Genomic DNA, 22136 nt, shown 5'->3' on the forward strand with positions numbered 1-22136 from the left:
ACACCTCCGCCTCATCAAGGTTTAGGTTGTGCGACCTGTCTTCACTAATGTCGGTGCCGCTACCGTCAGCCTCGTGATTGTGCGCCATGGAGGCGAACATGAGATGTCAGCGGCAGCTAGGGTTTGATGGAGGAGGGGAGTGGTGGAGTAGGAGGACACAGGGAGGAACGGGCGGTTTATGGCGGGCGGAGGAGCGTTGTGTCGCCGCCGCGTGGAACTGGCGGGCGTCGTCCCGTCGTTTCGCCATCGCTGCCGGAACCGTCGCGCCCATTGAAGATGACGACCGGTGGCTCTGAACCGTTCCCCTCGCGTAGCCCCCTCCAGGCGACCGAGGGGGCGAAACCCTAAGCGCGCCGCCGCCTGGCCCCCCTCCTCCTCTGCCCCTCGTCGCCCCCAGAGGTGACGCCGGCCGAAGGCTGCGTCGCCGGTGAAGGGGGCGGCGGGGATTCCTTCCTCGGCCCGTGGTCCTCGCTCCGCTGCACAGCAGCATGGGGGCTGGTTGCTGCGCGCCGGCCGCCATGGCTGGGGCGCTGCTCGGTGAATCCCTCCTCCACGACCTCGGCCGCGGATTCCGGGGGCGGTTGTGGCTGGTGGTGACCCCGGTGGAGATCTTTGGACGCCGGAGCGGCGGCTCCGGATGGTGGCAACGGCGCCGTCTTCTACGCGGCGAGCGGCAGCCGTGGGTGGTGCGGGCCCATGTCCTCGGCCGTGCGGGCGGCGGGGAGGCGGCGAACGTGTGGTGCGACGCTAGGGGCCCTTCGCCGGCCCGCGGCGTCAGATCTGGGGAGATCTCCGCCCCCGACCGGTGAAGCTCGCAACTCTCGGCCAGATCTGCGTGTTTGTGGCCGGGTAGTTGGTGGTGGGGTTGGTCGGGACCGGGGGAAACCTCTGGCCGGCGGTGGCCAGGACGTCGTCGACGCCCCTGGCGCCGAGTCCCTCCTTGGAGGCTTCGTTGAGGTCCCTTCTCCCTCCCCACCCAACCCCCTGCCCAGGGTGAAAACCCTAGTCCCTGCTTGGGCGGTGGCGGCGTCATGATGTCGTTCCCCTTCCTGAAGGCACCGTCCGGGGCTGCTGGGGTGGTTGGCAAGGTTCTTCTATTGTCGGTGGTGGTTCTTAGCGGTGCTCCTTGCACGGCGTCGAGCCAGGTCTGGAGGTTGCTCCGCAAGCTTGGGTCTGGTGGTGGTTGCTGCTTTTTGTCTGCCGATCCTCCTGGTGCGCCTTCGTTCATCAGCGTGCGTCCTCTGGACGGTGATGTGGGTGGCAGTGGCTTCTGGTGCGGCAGCTGGTCTTGATTCTCCTTTGAGCATTGTGTGCGCCTTCGTTCATCAGCGATGGTGCGTTCTTGGGGGAACCTCTCTGCCTTCCGACGATGCGGCGCCCTGCGATCCGAGGCGGGAGGGAAGGGATCCCTCTTCGGAGTCAGAGACCGTGTGCTGGCCTCCTTTAGTTCTTGTGGTAGAAATGCAATCAGTGTGCCTGCGGATGATGCTCCCTACTGTCCCTGCCTGGTGTCTGCGTTCGAGAAGACGATGGACACGGCGTGTTAAGCGAAGCTCGTAGTTTTTATCCTTTGTTAGCTTGTGTATTTGTGTCCTGTTCGCTGTGTTTGCGACGTATGCACTCTGTATCTGCCGGTTTCGTGGCTTTATTAATTTAAAGCAGGGCTTAGGCCTTATGTTTAAAAGATGACGACCGGCCTCCTCCACCGCTCCACGCGGGCATTTAATCGCGACTAGCGGTTACTCTCGCTGCTAGTACGGACTCACACGCGTAACCCGATGTGGCGCGAGGCCTCGGCGCGCCCGTTCGGCACCGCGCGAAGGGGTCAGCGCGGGGTTGTCAGCGATTGTATTGAGCTCTGCAACTAGCCGGCATGCGCCGATGTGGCCCAAAAATCACACTGAACCTCCAAATTGTTATTGAGGTCACTATCGAACTCGCGGGTCAAGATGCTCTAACTGAAGAACATATTCACAATACAACGAGATTCAGAGAACCTATCCATTCGAGCTTGTAAGCACTTGTTTAAAAAAAATGTGAATAGATAATCCGAGGAGTCTAACTGAACTTGCTAATTAAAGTTGACAAAGGATTTAATTACAAACTGCACTTTGATTCTGACTCGTCCACACGCCTGCAAGGCTAAAGTAGATCGAAACTTTGCTGGCAAGTTAGCCACCAGAAGAGAAGCATGGCTCGGATTCAAAACATGGAAACAACTGGGACACAAAACATGGAAACCCACCGTATTGAATTGGAAACCGATTCGAAAATGGAAACCCAACCCTCTGGCAATATTTCCTAGTTTCCTTTCTAGTACGCGTGATTTCGATCCTTATAAGTAGCTGAATCCCACTCTCCATCCGGCAGCACTCCCTCTCCCTCTCCCGCCATCCAACCTAGCTTTCTCCCTCCCGCCATCCAGTCAACCTAGACGCAGAGCAGCTCCGCGTCCGATCCATGGAGGCGGACGGGCAGCTCGACGACTTCTACGAGCACCACCAGTTCAAGCCTTCCAAGGAGGAGGCCGTCACCTACTTCCTGCCGCGCCTCCTCGCCGGCACGCCGCTGCCGCACGGCGCTGACAGCCTCATCCGCCACGCCGACGTCTACGCCTGCGAGCCCAGGGACCTCGCCGCCCGGTTTGCGCCCGTGCCTAACGCCACCAGCACCGGCGACCGCTTCTTCTTCACGACCTGCAGGCGCAAGAGCGGGAACGACGCCCGGGTCGTCCGCCGCGCCGGGGCCGGCACATGGACCATCCAGACCACCGAGGACGTCTACCACGAGGGGGCCAAGGTCGGCGAGGCCAAGCACCTGTCGTTCAAGAAGGGCAAGACCACCACCGGCTGGGTCATGAAGGAGTACCGCTGCCTGCGTCCGGAGGCCGTCGTCGCCGACGGGGAGATGGTGCTCTGCAAGATCCACCTCGCTCAGCATGCGCCCGCCGCCGCCCGCCAAGAATCTGACGCGTACAAGCTGCTTCCTCAAGAACCAGCACAGCCTGCACCCGCGCAGCAATCGCACAAGAGGCCAGCGCCTGCTGCCGCGGCCGCCGGTCCGCCCTGCTCCAAGAAGATGCGGATGGCAGCCCCCGTCCCGGAACTTGATTGCCCGGTCATGCCTGCCGCGAGCACCCACGCACAGAAGCTGTACGGCGTTCCCGTCCCAGCACCCGAGGAGATGGAGTACGAGGATTGTCCGGTGTGGTTCACGTCTGCCGCACCCGTTTCCTTGCCGGCTGCGTTCACGGAGGTGCCCCACGCGCCTGAAGCTGACGACGGGACTGAAGCTGACGACGACACGGGCCGGATGTCTTGCACGATGGAAGAGCTTCTCGGGCCACAACAAGAACAGGAGCGAACTCTCCCCGTGGAAGATGAGGACTTCGACTGGGATTCACTCAACAGGGAATCAGAAGTGCACCTGCTGCTAAGGCCTTGGGATGATGATGGCTGGGAATCAGAGGAGCAAACTCCCCCGGTCGAGGCTGAGAAGATCGACACACACCAGCCTGCGCCATCAGCTGACTGGGAGCTTCCAGAGGACCTGCGGAGCCTCTTGGCTGAGCACGACGACCAAGAAGCACTGCTCTACATGGGGTGCAGCTACAACACCGTAGCGGCGGCCTGCCTTCACGCTCCATCGCTTCAGGGATTCTTCTCGTTTGGAGCTGTCAATTAGATCCGAATTCTTTGCAAAGTGTAATGCGTTCAGGAATTCTTCTCGTTTGGAGCTGTCAATTAGATCCGAATTCTTAGCAAAGTGTAATGTGTTCGATGTTACATTAACTCGTGGTCGTTACTTAGAATTGTAGTTCGCCCATTGAAACTAAATTGTTGATGTTGTTCTCTTACCAAATCCGATCAATGTTCTTGAAATTTCTGTCCCTGTCCACTGTCTTTTTCTTTACAAGTTTTACTGTATCCTGAATCCTGATTGAGCATTCATGATGCTACCCGCAAAAAACAAAAACAAAAAACAGTGTGCGCAATACAGTTCTAGTTCTGAACAATGCCAATGGATTCACAAGTCCAAGCCCTTTACGATGGAACTGCCGAATTGTGCAACATGACAGAAACTAGGACTAGAGAAATTCAATACTTTAACAATGTGTTAGAACTTCCAGTAGCGTGGATTCACTTTGCAGGAGAACATCAGTTAGCTAGGTGACATGAATAATTTTAGTCTTCTGTTTCCTTCTCTCTGCTACTCTTAATTTCGCCATCTGCTTGTGCTTTCTTTGCTCTGACAGTTCGGTCCTGACCCTGCACATCCTTCGGCATACAACACGGCCATGTCGAATAGGTACTACCATCTACAGCTGTTTCCTCCTACTTTGTCTTCTCATCCAATGGACCGTAAAGCCAATGTGCCTTCCAAACAATCGAATGCGAGAGAAGCCGTTCTGTTGAGTAACCTTCCAGTTTCAGCTGTGATAAATAATTTAGGTAAATGAGCCATGAAATCGCTAGGAAAAGAATGGATACAGTAAACTATCTGCAAAAAACAATGGATCACAAGATTATGACGAAAATAACTTCTGAGTAAATAGTTTTTCATCATGTAAGGTCCCTGTCCTACAAACCTGCATAAGGTCGCCCTGTGATGCACCAAGGCTGAACAAAAATTATAGGATGACATATGGGCATCAAGTAGACTACATGTATCTATTCCCCATATACAGCGGACACATCGGTACTCCTTTTCATTAGCTAAAGCTGAGGGAGTAATCTCCACAAGCCTTACCATTAACAATATGAACAAGGAATTAACTATGATATCTGATTCTTTGATCTGCGTTGTTATTTTCGACATTTTGACTTTGAGGGAACTTCCACTGTTTGTATGTGTATAGCAGGAATACTGAGAGGCTAAGCTTCTATTTAGTAAAGTATTAAATACAAACCCTAACAAGACAATCACGAGGTGGGCATCTTAGGATGTAGTGTTTTACCTTTGAGATGAAGGTGTTGTATTTCTCATCCATCCATTTGTGAGCCTCGGCGTGGCAAGATCTGCTCTTCTGCATCAGACGTGCTAAGACGAGCCCATGTATAAAGGACTTCAAAACATCAGTTGCCACTGCTTGCTTGTGTATGAAAATGTGAACACTGCCTTCCTTGTCCAGCAAAAAGTAGTTGGCTGAATAAATTTGGGATGTGAAGAAAGTCAGTAGCAATTCATATACTGTCACATTTATAAAAAAAAAGATCATACCATTTGTATAGTAGGATTTTGTTTTCGCAATTAGCAACCTGTTAAATTTCCAAATACTCCATAAATATCTCTGTAATCCTCAGGCAATATCACACAAATAAGAAACACGGTTCAGAAGTTAGAACTTACATATCAGAGTGTGTCAGAGTTGAGGCTTTAGCACCTAGATGTACAAGCTCATGTGGAAGTTTAACTCTAAGCAATTTCCGCCAGGTTGACCAAAACGGAAGAATATGCTCTTGCTTGGAAACTTGTTGTGGAGTAAGAACTAGGAAAAGAGTTTGATGATTAAATAATAAAACATCTTGCATGGATTTTTAGCAGATTCTAACAAATGAAGCAATAAAAGTTATTCTTGAGACGATAATTACAATGCCACAAACAGATCTACCATAATAGTGCATATGAGACATGACAAGATAAAGAGCCACAATTTGGAGCATACACTATACTTGATAATAGAATTAACTAAGATTCTCACTATGCAATATATCTTGTTAGGTCTGCTGAGCACAAACTAAACTCAGTTGAGTTTCTTAGATGCTAACCGATCCTGCATGGTTACAGTAACCGCAAAGCACAAGAAGATGGATTTCGTGAAACTAGGAAAAAAGGAAAGGGGTACACGCACCTTCATCATCTTCCATAAAAGAATGCAGCAAGATGGAAGTTCTCTCATAATTTAGTGTACTGAGTGAAAGTGACTGCACTGCCTTGTAATTTGCTGAATTTGTGCAAACAAAAACAAGTTAAAGTTTGTAAACAGAAGATTTCTTCAAATCTCAGTTGTGCTAATTAAATGCACTATCAAGTCAGCATTATTTACTGGATGCTTCTCATGAGATTAAATTCTAGTGGGATCACACAACTTAACAGGAGAATAGGAGATCGAGACTGAGGATTTTTACTAGAAATTCAAATTAATTACTGTCTTATTTGAATATCTTCCTATTTGAAATTAACAGAACCCGATGAAAATTCCATCTTGGATTCATGCAGACAACAATATACTGGATGACTTACTTCAAACATATCTGGTGTATTATTTCAGTTTCCCATTTGTCCATTTTCTTTTCTTTTGGGGTGCATTCTTCCATAATGAACAGATGTTAATACAATATCTAACATGTAACAGATTCAACATAGTTTTCTTCCAGAAAAGATCAACACAATTTGCATCCATACAAGGATATGCCTAATGGGAGAACCTAAGCAGAAGCTTTTCTTTTCTTCCTCTATCACATATGTCATAATTGTTCTAACAGTAGGGCGCCCACAGACCACAGTGATGATACAGATGATTCAATTATAATTGGTCCTCTTTCGAAAACAATGTCATAGAAGAGTAGGTATGTCTAAAATAGAGCAATGACATACTCACCGAACATATGGAATATTGTGAGAGAAAGGAATGAAACCCATACAACAAAATCATGCCCCCTGGTAACATGCGCTAAGAGCATTCCCAATCCCATTCCAGACATTGTTGCAAGTGTCTCCTGGCTGCCCTCCTGAGAAATCAAATGTACTCCTTTAGCTACATTTAATAATTTACCATCCAAATTGCATCTATAAAATTGCTGAGATTGTTCAAATGTACCTTTGCAGATATATCAGCTGCATTATTTGCAAGTGCAAAATGCTGTGTTAATGCTGCTCTAGTTGCTCCACTGGCAACACCAGCTATACATAATGACCAATAAACTGGCTAAGAAAATAACCATCCAATTTTTCCTTAGAAGCTTCTAAATTATTGACATGTAAATTATCTTACTGAATGAGCGAGATAAGCTGCCTAAGCACATTATGACTATCAATGATGAAGGAAACAAAGGGCTTAAGAGATCCATCAACATTCCTGTAAAACAACAACAAACGGTGTTATCACACTTTGTATGGCTCGGATCATGTAAGGTATATGTCCACGAACATGTTACACACTGAATTGTACCATTAGGCTACTACAGAAGAATCCCGGAGAAATAAGTAAGTACTACTCCTTACAATGGTAATAATTAATTCAACTTACAGCATACTAATCATTTGAATACTGATAACTTGATTTCAACTAAGCATTACCAAGGTCATTCATAAAGTCCGCAACTAAACGCCACATTTTAGCGTCACTGTCAAGGTTAGAGCCCTGGTGGAAAAGACAAAATAATGAACACTTAGTACAGACAAATAGTGAACTGACCACATAAATCATCTCATCTGTAAATAAATTATTCCAGCAGTACAATGATAATGCTTCCTATTCTAACTAGTAAGAAAACTGGGTACCTGATAAAAGGCGAACAATATGCCTCCGAGCATTCCTGTCAAATCTCTGAGAAACCACTGCCAGAATAGAAAGTATTCAGAAAAAAAAAAGAAGAGAAAATACAGCAATAAACCCAATAAAATAAGAAGGTGCAGGCCAGGCTGCCTAGTTATCCCCAATCGCACATTGCTCAGGAAATCGAGAAAAAGCTGCCTGTCTTTAATGTACTCACGCGAATCATCGCTACGTTGTGGGCCAATCAGAACAGCGACGCTTACCCCTTGGAGGAATGGAGCATACAGGACCAGCGGCGCATGCAGCCGCACTAATCCCAGTAATCTTTTTTCAAATATGCACATATTTCAGGATTGTTTTAAGGAAGATTACATATGTTCATGAAATAATTCTCATGTTATGCGCTAGCTTCTAGGAACAAGTACAAGTTCAGGCATATATGTATATTATATAAATAATATATAAATAAAGATTGGTGGGGGGGATCTACCTGAAAAGTGGCACCTATGACTGTGGCAGATTTCTCGCCCACGCCAATCGCACCTAAAAGAGCCTGAAGCCAGTTCAGGTGGCGGTCCATTTAGACCAGCAAAACAAACATAAGAAACAAAAAACTAAACGAAAGATGGGGGAACACACGGCTGCCAAGCTTACTTGAGTAGACAACATTGCGCGGATGTACGTCGATAGCCCCTACATCAGAGAAACCATGGGTGAGATCTGAAGAGGAAGTAGCTTGCTGGTCGAGAAAGCTTGCAAGCAGTTTTTGCGACCAAAGGGATTTTACCTGTAAGGTATCCCACATCTGGAACGAGACGTAATCGGGAGTTACGCTGCCAGGAAAGCCCTGCCAATCGAAGGGCTCACTCGTCATTTAATGTCGACAAGTGAAACAGAGAAGATTACAGCAGAGCGAAGTTCGGAACCAGCAGCTTAACACATAGTAATTCATACTACTTCTAATGGTTATTGTTCACATGAAGAGGACAGGTTACTCAGGATATGCAAAAGTAGACGTGTATTGGAGCATGGTTACAGTGTTGCTTCCGCAAATACGGCCGGTGTGTATGATGATGATACCGGTGAGAGGTGAGAGCATCAGAGGTTCAGGCTGACTCACCTCGGGCACGAAGGCGCCGAGCACGCGGCTGCCGATCCGCCCCCACCGGCTCCCGAACCTGTGCCGGCGCGCGCGCGCGTGCGTGAGACTGAGAGCGGATCGAAAACGAAGGAAGTGAACGGAAGGGAGTCTGGAGAGGGGGAGGCGTCACCTGTGGGAGGTGAGGGAGGATGCGGAGGCGGTGAGGACGGCGGTGCGGGAGAGCGCGGAGCCGGAGGAGCCGCCCCACTCCTCGACCGTCACCCACGCCGCCGCCGCCGCATCAGGCTCGCCGTGGCCCATCAAACGGGACGATTCGATGTCCATCCCCCCGCACGATCGACACCGGTGCGGGGGAAGAGGCAGCTGGTCAGTCTTCAGAGAGCGGCTGGGATATCATATGACTATATGAGTCGTGCCGGGTAGTGGAGTTGACTCGGAGAGTGGCCGATTCCGATCTTTTTTTTTTTTTTTGCCGCGCTCGACTATGCACGTTTGATTTGTCCTACAGGTGATCTGCTGGGAGTAGTGTACGTGCAGATTGTATGGATCTGGACCTTCCCACAAACCATATAAACCCTCTGTTTCACCAAGATTGTCTAAAATTTGTCTAAATTTGGATATATCCAACACTAAATAGCATATATATACGTTCAAATTTTAACAAATCTGACGGAGGGAGTAAAACGCATGAGTACTAGTGAGATTTTTGCATAAGACCTTCAGAGAGCCGAATGGCTTGTCGGCACTTGCACAAGAAATAAAATATTAGTACATACATCGAACCTTATTCACAATCTTAGATGTGACAAAGAATAGCAGGAGCTACAAATGGAACTGATGCAGCAGCTAGCTCCAAGACGGGCTAAGAAGATCTGCCCCTAAAGAATGCTGATTCCTAACTCCCAAAAATTCCGGCTTGCCCAAGGATGGTCAGTTTCTCTGTTTCCGTCTCCTACTTACAAAAAATTCCACAGAACTGAAGAACGCATTTCTACTTCTACACGAGTGAAACAATCTTCAATGCCAGACAAACCAAAAAAATTCCTCTGGGTCAATTCTCTCTTGCACAGTAAAAAGAAGTGTATCGATCTTGTCATAACCGTTGAGAGGGCAGTCAGGTCAGGGGCATCTCCGCATCTGTATCGATCTTCTCGTTGAAATTCTCCCTCAGGAACTCCACTGCCATGAACGTGAATGCAGATGCGGGTATGTACCATATTATCCTGGGAACGCTCCCCTTGAACAAGCCACTTGCTCCCTCGGAAGCCCATGTCTTTTTAATAGCATCCAACCACCCATCGTACCTGATTGCGCAATAAAAGGATATTAATTGCTTTGGACATATATCATATATAACCAAAATGGAAATGTTGTCTGTGACAGCCATGGAGTGAGTATGATTGGGTTCAGTATTTATCAGAAAGATGGGGAGGACAATAATCAACGTATGTCTTATGAATATCAAACTGGCCTAGCATAAAAAAAATGGGGAGGAAAAATTGGAAAATACCGATGTCCATCATGAATATCAAACTGCCGAACAGAAAAGAGATGCATGTATCAATCACAGAATCAGATTTGCCTTGTACCTAGTGGTTGATCCTTGTACTTGCAGCCTTGTCTTGATCACATCCAAGGGGGTTGTCAAGTATGCACCGAAACCTGCAAAACACAATGGAAAAGAGTAGTAAATCGAGAGGCTAACACTTTGGGATTCTCAAGAAATATGATTACTAACATAGGACTATGATTTATTAAATATATACTAGACCATACCGCCTGATAATCCTCCTAGAACAAGCCCTTCAAAGGAGTTGCTGACTTGTAAATCACTGTCTGGAAAATACTTCATCTTCCCGTACTCAGTCAGATCTTTCAGTCCTTCGTAGAATGTTACCTGGAGATGCCAAAGATCATGCGCATAAAAGGATTGAAACAAAAATATCTTAAGCTGTCTGCAGCAGGCATGTTAATGATTTTCTAACTCTGCAGATCTGGCAATGCATATGATACTATCAGACAACACCAATATCCACAATAACCGGTTGACTCTAATGACTAAGATTCTAGCCATGTATACTGCCTACTGGCTATAGGACCTTAGCCCAAACATAAAGCAACTAACGTTTCTTCCAAGTAGCAAACAGGTTTACCAAAATTACCAGAACAATGATAAAAGCATATGCTGACTTCCCACTTACCATTAGACCAGCAAAAGGGACATCCCTGGCAAGCGTAGACCCATACCTGAGAGAAATAAATGGTTTCACTGATTAAGTAAAACTGAAATGTGTGATAACTAGAACATCATCATGCGCAGAATAGTACCAGTTTTTTACACACAAAAACTGACCAGGTTTGTTCCATGAGCAACCGTACATTCATACATCCAGAAATAGTGTGCAGAAAAAGAAAGACTTCCAACTGGTTCAGCTTGAGCAATTAATTCTTAGCTAAACAAGAGAATGGCATCTGTCCTAAGGGTGTGTTTGGTTGGGATCCTCCAACCAGATTCACTGTGTGGAAGCTAAAATCTGAACCAAAGGGTTCCCAGGCCAACATATATTCTCGTAACGCAGCAGATTCCTGCAGTGCAAAACGAAAGTTGGGTTGACCCCTGATTCCACTGCGTTGCGTCCAGCCAAAAACTAGGAAATTACCCGCCATGCCATTGGCAAGTGAAAACTGACCGGTTCGGTTCCTTCTTTTCTTCTCCAACCCTCCCTCTTCTCATATGCTTCTTTTTTCCCACGACACGCACCAGCCATAATAGTGGACATGAAAGGGTTCCCATCGCGAGACTATTCCGGCGGCCTCCCGTGGCGCGCCGGCAGGGGAATCGAGTGCTCCCAGATCTCCGCTCCTATTCCCCTACTAGACCAGCCCGACCGTCCACCTGATGCCATGCTCCAGCCCACAGCCTCCCGCCGCCTCCATACCTCGATCTGTCTGTCGCTCTGGCGCTTCCTATCCCTCCTTCACATCTCCAGCTCCTCCCTCTCATGCCATGTACGTACGACCATTTCTTCTATTTTCTTCTTTTTCTGCCATTGATTCCTTACAAGGTCTCTACAATTGCTCTGTGAAATCGGTTTTTACAATCTAGAAATGATTATTGTGTAGTTGATCTGTGCTTATGGTCTATATAGAACAAGGCTTGGAGTATTTACATGTCTATTAGTGTATGACATCATTATCTAATCTATGTATAATTTTTTAAGAAATAAAAATCCCTTCTCAAAATGGGTATTTACATGTCTATTAGTGTATCAAAAAAAATTATGTGATCAATTTAGCATATAAGTAATACTTTATAGCCTCAAAGACACTACAGATGGACTACTTCTATGGAATCTACAGTTATTACAACCAAACAACTTTCAGCTTTTTCACAGTTGTTAGCTCACAGCAGCTTTTCCACAGCTGATTTTCAGGAATCTACAGCTCAACCAAACTTACCACCTCAATTTTTGTCAAATCTAATACAAATTTTCTGTGATAGCTTTTGACATAGATACTGATACTTGCATAACTGTATTCAAGTGTGCTAGAATACTTCATTGGATTTGATTTTAGCATGGAGGAAAAATAAAATGCTGACTCAACAGGCTTGTTCCTTGAAAATACTACTCCCTCCGTCCATAAAAGTATACATCTAAGTTTAGACAAACTTGCGACATCCTTTTATGGACATAGGCAGTATATGTTTTCCTTTGCCAGGACACTAAGTGCGCTTACATAGCATAAACAACGTAACAAACAGAAATAGAGTTTCTTCAGACCATGATCTCTATCAGAAAACAGAAGAAATACATTATTCATAAACAAGATGTGAGTGCCAATACCCTGCATAGAGTCCCTTCAGACCATGATCTCTCAAGATAGAACGACCAGCATGGAACATTCCATTATAGTAGCCATACATCTGAGTCCCAGGAGATTGAGAAACATTTCCTTTTGTAGCATTTAATGCCCAAGATTTGCTAGAGCCTTGGACTTGCATTCGTTGTTTCATGACTTCGCACGGCACATAGATGAAAGATCCAAGTGTATCTCCTGGAATAAGGAACAAACAATTATGTGGTGTCAAGGAAGCAGCATAGCAAATTTTGATGACATGAGTGTCAAAGGAGAAGACCACAAAAAGAAAATCTGCATGCGCAGGAAAAAAAAACATATGCATTGCATGAGTGTGGCACACGAAATGCCAAAAAACACTCACTGAAAACTCCGTGCAGTCTCATGTAAGGATATCCCCTTCTGCGTCTAAATCCTAGTAACATGCTGATAAAACCTAGTACCCACTCCGTACGATGAAAGTTTTCTTAAGTTTGTCAAAATTTGGATGTATCTACACACTAGATAATGTCTAGATACATCCAAATTTAGACAAATCTAAGACAACTTTCATGGGACAGAGGGAGTATACATTTGAAGTGACATCATAAGACTTTCTGTAAAGTGAAATACAACAAATATAAGAAAACAATTTCTCACCGATTCCTCCAGCAATGAAGTGAGACCAATGACCACTTAGATTAGGATTAGCATTCTCCAGCCATGTCTTAGTTGATTCAATAACACCAAAATATGTTGCACCTGTAGCAAGTGAACCAGTAACACCTGGACCGATTCCTCTGTAAAAACCTGAAATAGGACAAGAGTAATAAAGCTTATCAAGATGACGATAGAGCTCTGAATAGGATCAAACATTTGGCCATCCCCAACCCCCGGGCTCAGGCACAGGAATATTATCTCTGGTTTCCACATTGCTATTACTACAGTATTCCAAGTTTCTCTCTCTTCTTTCAATTAAATAAAAGCAGAGGGGCTGACCTCTCAGACCATCAGAAGCCCAAACTGTCCTGACCATCTGAAAAATATTCTTCTGAGCCTATTGAGAACAAATGAAGGAAGACAGGGCACCCATGTGTCAAAATCATGCATTGCAACAAGAAACTCACGTTCATGTAAAGTGAACAGACGATTTTAGGACACGATACCATACCTGAGCCCCTGTCATTATAGCCTGACTCTGAAGCCTTGTTTTCAGAGTGTCAACTGGATGCATCATGCCTTCTCCAAATGCGCCTGCAATTGCTCCCCACACAAATTCCCTCCACACTGCAGCATAAATCTCATCTCAGTAACAATCTGATGCACATTTTGGGAATTATGTGTTGCTTAGTTACTGTAAAACTCGGGTAAGAATTACAATACAGTGTGATGTCGAAGGTGCAGAAAGATTTTGGTGTAATTAATCAACATGAAAACCTCTATCTTACTGCAGCGAAACAGATAAACTGTTCTAAAAACGTCATATTATTCATCGGCTTCATCAGTGGGTTAAGAAGATACAGTGCACCCATTTCCATGTCCAAATCTAATCCAAATAGTTTGCTCTATTGCCCAGTAAAGCATGTTACTGCATAACCATCCAATGCAAGGCAAAGTAGTAGTAATAAAAACATGGGTACATAACCCCCTATTGCATAAGAAAACTCAATGGAAACTTTAGAACTGTACAAATTATAACATTCTCTGCTGTAGAACAGTGTGGCCAAATTTGGGGAAAGTGAACCGTCATGAAAACCTCTATCTTACTATAGTGAAATGGATAACCTGTCCTAAAAATGTCAAACTTTTTATCTGCTTCGTCAGTGGGTTAAGAAGATAAAATGCACCCATTGCCATGTCCGAATCTAATTAGAATAATATGCTCAGTTGTTCACTATAGCATGTTACTGCGTAACCATCCAAAGCCAGGCAAAATAATACAACAATAGTGTATATTAAAAAAAAACTCGATTGCAGGAAACAGAAGATCATAATAAGCCCAATAAAAACACAATCTCACGCTGTGAGGGTCACCTCCGACTCAAAGCTAATAAACGAGATCCCAAGTCCTGGAGACAAGAGCGCGACCGCGGAAGCTAGCGATCCGATGTATAGCGCCCAGCGAAACGAGAGGGGGAGGGAGAGCAGAGCACCTTACCGAAGAAGTTGGCGAGGTTCGGAGACGGCGACTGGTGGGCGGGGCTCCGGACGGCGACCACGGCGGGAGGCGGAGGGGGAGAGGGCGGGGACGCCGCCATTGGCGCCGATGCGGTGCGGTGCGGTTGGTCGGGGCTTAGCCAAGGGTTTAGGGTTCTGGACGGCGCGCCACCATGGATGCGGCTGGCCTGGTCAGTGGGTTCGGTGTGGCCTGGGTTGCTCGCCGTGCCGGTCGGCGGGTCGGGATTCGGGGAATGCGAGAGGTGTGTGGGCCGTTCGATCCAGATCACACCCCGCAGATAAGCAATGGACACGTACTAAAAATATTTATACCATCCACATTCCGGGAGCGATGTTTTGGCACATGGGAGCGTATGCTCCCTTTATTTTGAAATACATGTTAGACACATTTAAAAATGTCAAAAAAATTGAAACAAAAATTTCGCACGTACATCTTCATGTGCTACGCGCCCATAAAGTCGTTTCATGAAAAATCGACATGTCATGTGGCGTGTGTAAAAAAGACAAAATTCGGTGCTGAAACAAAGACTTGTCACAAGATAAATTTTCTCTTTTTCGCTTAGACTACAAAAAATATCATTTTTTCGTGAAACTTGACGAATACACATATATTATGGAGATGTACATGTAAATTTTTTTGTCAAAATAACACTTGGAAATATGTTTTTACGGTAGAGGGATCATATGCACCCGGGAGCCGAATTGAGTTTCTGCCACATTCCTCCGTAGCAATGTACACAACAAGAAGAGGAGTTGAAGAAGAAAGAGGTTTATTTCGCTACCTATGTGGGATATAACTATATAAGCCACATGACCTTCCAAGGAACTTCCGTGTCAACAAATGGCTTTTTTTTTTCTTTGGCGTCCTCCTCTTTGGTTTCTTAAGCTTCGGCTTGGTACTATAACTTATTTTTTTCTCCTTTATTATAATGCAATAGCAGAGCTCCTGCCGGTTCGCGTTAAAAAAGTGTAGAAGAAAATAGCGACAAAGAAAATATGTAACAACACAATTTAATATTTACATAGAAATTTTGTTGCCGCATGTTTTTTCACCGGAAATTATACTTTCTCCATTTTCAGTTTCACACTTTTTCCACCCTTTTTGTTTGATGAGAAAGGCTGACACTACGTCCATTTTCCTATATATGTGTTTTTTAAGACACATATATATAGGTCACATTGCAAGACATAAGGAGTATCAAATGACAGCGCAAATTTGGTTCCGTTGTGAATATGAACTTATAGCCGTTGCACGTATGCGTGTGCCAGGATAAAAGCTACATATCACCGATGCCCTCGCATCTCCACGGAGGTGTTGTGGGCGTCTTCCCCATGGTCGGCTCCGAGGGCGGCGGAGCCTCCAAATCGAGATCAAGAAGAAGGAGATGCGGCGTATCGGATCGTCCGCGGCGGCGCTCCACGGTGTAGGTCTTCCGGGATCGGCGCTCGACGACTTCCCGCTCGCCTGGGGACTGCCTCCGATCCAAGGCTTCGAGGGAGGCAGCGGCGACGGCGCGCCACCGACGGCAACGACGGGTCGTCGACGCGGTCAACGTGCAGAAGGACGGATCTGTATTTTTGTGTTTGTTGGAGTCTTTTCTGCTTCGTTTCCGATGTAATGCTTATCCTTCTCCCGCAAAAAAAAAAAAAAAAAGCTACATATCAGTTTGAATGGTGTTGCCGTTGGAGTACAAGTAGTTGCGTTATTTATGCACTTGCTCTTCTGCGGTTGGACGTACAAGGCCCTTTTTGGAGGTGTGTGTGTGTGATATCCAGCCTACGCCGCCGCTCAGCGGTTTTGTTACGGTTTTCGTGCAGCGTTTGATACATCAGTTGACGGAGAATTTCTTATGTTTCAGTCACTTAAAAAGTGCTTCAGTTTCACTACTCTAGCAAAAAAAAAAATACAATTGCACACAAATACGCAACTAAAATAAGTTGTACTTTTCTTCAAACTGCACTTGCCTTTTTCTCAAATGATTGAGGCTTAAAGAAAATTTTAGTACACTAAAACATAGTAGACAAAATCCCTTCTACTAATTAATGGATGAGGCAGATATTTTGTCTCCATTTTTAAAAAGTTACGACTTGCGTGGTGTACTATACACCAAAGCATGAACTGATAGGTCATCGAGTGCTCCATATACACGGAGTGCCAATTTAAGTAAGTACTAGTGTGTAAGGAGAACTAGTGTTGGCCACTGTAATGTTGGGGGATGAATCGATGGGTTTTATCAGTGTTGACCACTGCAATATAGAGTGCATGAATTTATGGACATAATGCATATATGGATATTTGTCATATTTATCAACCAGTGGTCTGCATGTATGAATATATCATTTGTGACACCATGTTTTTTTTATCTTTGTCAGACCTTTGTTGAATAAATTAATACAAAGGTTTTGTGCATCTTTCTAATGCCCAGGGTCAATCCTCCGTTTCAAAAAAAAAAAGTCAAGTGAAACCATGTAACCTGGTCCAAGTCCTTTTGTAAGAAAAATCATTTACTCTACTCTACATTTACTTTTCTTTGTTGTTTTTCTTAAATCTTAAAATGGAAAAAAAAATTATATCATTTAACTTGTTATTATATTTTCGTTATACTGTCAACTACTTTGGTATTCTTGGGGATAGCAATAGACTTTTAATTTTATTACGTACATACTAGAAGGATACCCCACGCGTTGTGGTGGGTATCTCTTTAATAATTTTATTGTGTAATAAATAGAAGGGTGCAATAAGACACATAACATATCAATTTATCTAAAAAAAAATTATAAGATTCAAGTGGTTATGCTAGTCAAATAACAACTATGTCATGTAGAATAAATTAATTGGGAAGATCATAATTATGAAAATCTTAAAGAAAATCAAAACAAATTAGGTTTTGCAAGAGGATACCTTACCCAGTTGTTCTATGTGTCATGATCTTCTTAACTACTTATTAAATTGCAATCAGTCGTTCGTACGTGTACGTCCTCAGCGTCCCGCGATAGATTGCCTCGGCTTCCTTCCGCGCGTGGGCCAACTGGCAGGCCCAACAATATCCGATGAAACGGTTTTTCCGTGAACCGGTGAACGTTGCTTCCTCACGAGCATAACGTCAAAGAAAAAAACATCAACCAGGATCTACAGCCGTAAAAACCGGAAATTCAATTCGGCTCCCGGGTGCGTATGCTCCCTCTGCCAACAAAACATATTTCGAAGTGTCGAAAATTTTTGACAAAAAATTCTACTTGTACATCTCCATAATATATGTGTATGCGTCAAGTTTCACGAAAAAATAATATTTTTTGTGGCCTATGTAAAAAAGAGAAAACTTATCATGTGAAAAGCATTGTTTTCAGCACTGAATTTTGTCTTTTTTACACACGTCACATGATAAGTTCATTTTTTATGAAACGACTTTGTGAGCGTGTAGCATGTGAAGATGTACGTGCGAATTTTTTGTTTCAATTTTTTAAAATTTAAAATATGTTTAAGATGCATTTCAAAATATAGGGAGCATAAGCTCCCATGTTCCGAAACATCACCGTAAAAACAAACTACTCGACCTCGAAGGAAGGACGCGATGGCGATCGCGCTTGGCAGCCATGGATAGGTGAGGCGACGTCCGGTCCGGATGTTGGAGACGCCGCATGGAGGACACGGCTGGCCGGCCGGAGCCCAAGCTGGGGCCTGCCGGAGTCGGGACTGGGGCTAGCCGACGGAGAAGGCCGGCAGGACAACACGTGACGCAGTGCTTGCCGAAGGTCAAGCGGTGGTGGGGGATGTGAGCTAGCTGTGCATGACGTAGGTGGAGGAACTGAGCGAGGGGAGAGGGGAGGCTGCAGTGAAGGTGCGGGGTTGCGCGGTCGTCAGGTCGCCCACCTGGCCTATGCGGCTATGCCCACAAAGTGTTCGACATAATCTCCAGCCTGGGTGAAGTTGTCTGGTCTAAACACACTGCTGCATTAGTAGCAGATGATTTGCAGCTGCGCGATAAGTAATTCAGCGGCCGCGATGCTTCCCACCACACGTAGGTGATTCAGCGGACGCGATGCTTCCCCCACACGATGGCATCATGGAGGGCTTCGTCTTGAAGTACTGCAGGGCAGAGCCATAATGATACGCTTTATCTGTAGCTCCTCAATTCTAAAGTTGTACCTGAACCATTGAGCCAGCTAAATGGCCCAGTTTTGTTGCACAGCGGGCTCACATGTGCTGATTATGTGAATGTTACCACGCAAAAAACAAGTGATTTTTAATCTTTTGGTTCGGCAGTGTGAATCTCTTTCTAAAATCTACTTAGCTGACCTCTTTTCCTCTTCTAAAAGCGAGCACTGCGGTGCAGTTTGCTTCAGTATTATACAGCTTCATTAGTAGAGCTGACCTCTCTTCCTCTTCCAAAAGCAAGCACTGCGGTGCAGTTTGCTTCAGTATTATACAGCTTCACTTGGACATTAGACATGATGATAGGTGTACAGCCGGTACAAAGGACATGATAAGAAATTAAATACTTCATCTTGCAAAAACACGATTCAGGTAACCAAATGCCTGCGTCTAGAATTCTCCTCAGTTTGAAAAATACTTTCAAAAAGAACATCAAAATGAAATAAATGATGGAAAATGTTTTGGGAATTTTCAAAAGATGTAAACTTCATCAATTAGACGGTTCATACACGCACCGGTGCGGGTGGTGAGATTAAAAACCGGCCGAGGCCATCGATGGGAAGGAAACATGCGACCAAGTACCGTTCTAAAGTTGGAGGACTACGGCAAGCCAATGAAAAAGACCCCAGTACCTCCACAAGGCAGGGTTCATGGCGAAGGGAAAGATGATCGCGTGCCCGTGATGAGAAAAAAGAGGGTGACAAAGATAGCCGCAGCATCGCGCGGGCACACGGCTAGTTCCTAATAGATGTCAAATAATACACTGTATTGACCAATCATGTCTGAATGTGTGAACAATATTTTGTAACTCCTTGGTGTAATCAAAAAATCCCAGCAGTAAAAAGTAATACAATATGGATATCTCCGAACAATGACCGCAGAGAAGAGATATGCGATGCTAATTCTTACCTGCATCTGCATGTGTTATGATCGCACGGATACGAAGATTGGGTGGATAAGAAGTAATAATAGATTAAAACTAAAAAAAAAGATTAGAATTAAGAGCTGCATTTTTACGGACATGGTATTATGATAGACTGCTGCCAGATCGGTGGACAATGTAAGAGCAATTCCAATAGTGTAGCCAGCTGCTAGCTATAAGACAAATGCCATGTCATCTATAGCCAACTTAGAGCCAACACATACAATAGTGAGCTATAAAAATGTAGTACTTTATCAATGTATGACCCACTGTCGTTGCCTAATCGACGGTACCTCGGAAGAGGGATCCTCACGAGGGGGAGAAGAAGTAGGGGCCATAGGGCGGAGTGCACACGGGACGGTGGTACGCGAGTTACCCAGCTTCGGAACACCCGCACGATGACGAGGGCCTACTGCTGCTTATCTGGAATTATCTGGGCGCTTTCGCGTTGTTACAATGAGTTGTGGTTGTGCCTCTAGGGCTCCCGGGATCCGGCTTATAAAGGTGCACGGATCTAGGGTTTACATGGAGAGTCCTAGCCGGATTACAGATAGCCTAACTACGGTACAATATCTTGCCGTGCACGTCACGGATCCGCCTTCCATACACGTCGTCCTGGATCCGGGTTCCTCATGGGCCTTCATGGATCCGGGTTACTCCTATGTCAGTACGGATCCGGCCTGCTGATCCTGGGCTGGACTTCTTCCTTCATGATCAACGACAGCGGGCCGCCCGATGGGCCACATGCCTCATCACCGTCTCGTGGGCCACCCGAGCTTGCCGGATCTAGGCACTGTCGATGGTACACCTATGAAGTATACCCACAACAGTAGCCCCCAGAGTTCTCCGAGTTTCGCCTGCCAGTTTCCGCCATGCTCGTTCCTTAGATTTCCGGCATCTCCGGCAACGCGGAGAAACTTGAAGAGCTCCAACTTTGCATTTTCTTCTTTTTCCAACTTACAGCCGGAAAATGCTCTCATCCTGCGGGACTTCATCCATCGACATTTCAAAGAATATTTCCGGGTTACCCCCCGCTCGCGAACGAGAGCCAACTTATCTTCACGCAATTACCCGGAATCTTAAAAGACTCAAACGGTTCCGCCAATTCTGGCGCCATTTTTGCGCGATTCGCGCGGTAACTTATCTCTAGCCATTTTCTTGCTAGGGTTTGGGACACGTGTCACACATCCAACGGCGCGACGCTTGCGTTCCGACCACGGGATGCGGAACACGAATCTTATCCCCTCAGCCTATAAATACCAGCCGTCGACCCCTTTACCCCTCATTCACCCCCTTCTCACCTCTCTTCCGAGCGCCGCCCGTTGAGCCTTTCCTCCGCCGCGCCGGAACCCGCCGGAAAGTCGCCGGAACATCGCCGGAGCGAGCCCTCCGCCGCAGTGTTCTTCGAGTTCTTAACTCCGACGAACCACCGCGCAGAAAACTTCCCGCCGGCGACTCCGACCACCGCACGCGCCATTACGGTACGTCCTCGAGCTCAAACTTCGCGTTGTAGTTGGTAGGGATGAACTTGGGGAAGACGAAGTGGGATCCGACTAAGGAAAGTTTCCGCCAACCTTTTTCTTCGAGATGTCTTCAACGACTCCGCCTCCAAGCTCGAAACCGATAATGGCGACGCCAATCTCCTCCGCCCCTCCTCCCTTTGTTCCCGTCAGGCTGGATCCTTCAAAGGATTCCGGCAAGGAGACTGAGGGAACCTCCGCTCACCCGGAGAAAACCTCCGGGGCGGGCCAGTCGGAGCAGCAAACAGAAGAGGCTGCCAAAAAATCAAAAGCTCGGAAGCGCGACTCCGAAGCTAAGGGGAAGTGGTGGCCCTGCACCACCACCGAGATGGAATTGAAGAATCTCGAGTCGGAAGGCTTCCTGCAACCCGGAAGCTGGAGGTCAGTTCTAGATGAACCAGCTCCGGCCCCAAGGGACGATGAGATGGTGCTGACGAAGGCACTAGTGGAACGTGGATTTTCATTCCCGCCTTCGGATTTCTTCCGGGAGATTCTGAAGACGTATGGACTCCAACCCCACAACATATCTCCGAATAGCGTGCTCGCCATCAGCAACCATGTCGCTCTCTGCGAAGGCCACCTCCGGGTAACTCCAGAACTTCCCCTCTTCCAGTACTATTTCTCTGTCAAGAAGGAGAAGATCCGCCAAACTTCCGAGTTGGCGACTTGCGGATCTGTCACCTTCATCATCCGCCCGGGCCGCGTCTACCCCCCCCACCGACCGCCATGAATCCGCGAGATACTGGTCTGGGGGTTTCTTCTATCTGAAGGACGTCTCCGACCCCACAAGCGACAAGAAGCTACCACCTTTCAAGAACTGCCCCGCCACCGAGCTTCGAGTCATGGACGCACTTGTCCTCACTTCTCCGACTCGCCACAGCTGACCCGCGCTGTCAGGCGGATCTGCAAGCTCACGGAGGAAGGGC

The 22136-nt window shown here is 46.3% G+C and overlaps 2 protein-coding genes across 2 annotated transcripts; both read right to left on the reverse strand.

Annotated features, from left to right (window-relative positions):
* Positions 1-4025: 4025 nt before the first annotated feature.
* Positions 4026-8924, reverse strand: LOC124701809 (protein root UVB sensitive 3-like). Its single transcript, XM_047233904.1, has 15 exons — positions 8770-8924; positions 8619-8676; positions 8286-8345; positions 8153-8191; positions 7989-8051; positions 7504-7560; positions 7300-7363; positions 6995-7078; positions 6821-6903; positions 6602-6731; positions 5852-5944; positions 5350-5488; positions 5221-5258; positions 4958-5145; positions 4026-4433 (listed from the first exon to the last, which is right to left on the reverse strand). The coding sequence occupies exons 1-15, from the start codon at positions 8922-8924 to the stop codon at positions 4335-4337; spliced, it is 1350 nt and encodes a 449-aa protein (XP_047089860.1). The 3' UTR covers positions 4026-4334.
* A 457-nt stretch (positions 8925-9381) lies between these two features.
* LOC124696891 (mitochondrial substrate carrier family protein E-like) lies at positions 9382-14695 on the reverse strand. Its single transcript, XM_047229554.1, has 9 exons — positions 14596-14695; positions 13609-13724; positions 13437-13494; positions 13098-13247; positions 12446-12656; positions 10802-10847; positions 10377-10497; positions 10190-10262; positions 9382-9904 (listed from the first exon to the last, which is right to left on the reverse strand). The coding sequence occupies exons 1-9, from the start codon at positions 14693-14695 to the stop codon at positions 9715-9717; spliced, it is 1065 nt and encodes a 354-aa protein (XP_047085510.1). The 3' UTR covers positions 9382-9714.
* Positions 14696-22136: the final 7441 nt, after the last annotated feature.

This window comes from Lolium rigidum, chromosome 3, assembly GCF_022539505.1.
Source record: "Lolium rigidum isolate FL_2022 chromosome 3, APGP_CSIRO_Lrig_0.1, whole genome shotgun sequence".
NCBI lineage: Eukaryota > Viridiplantae > Streptophyta > Magnoliopsida > Poales > Poaceae > Lolium > Lolium rigidum.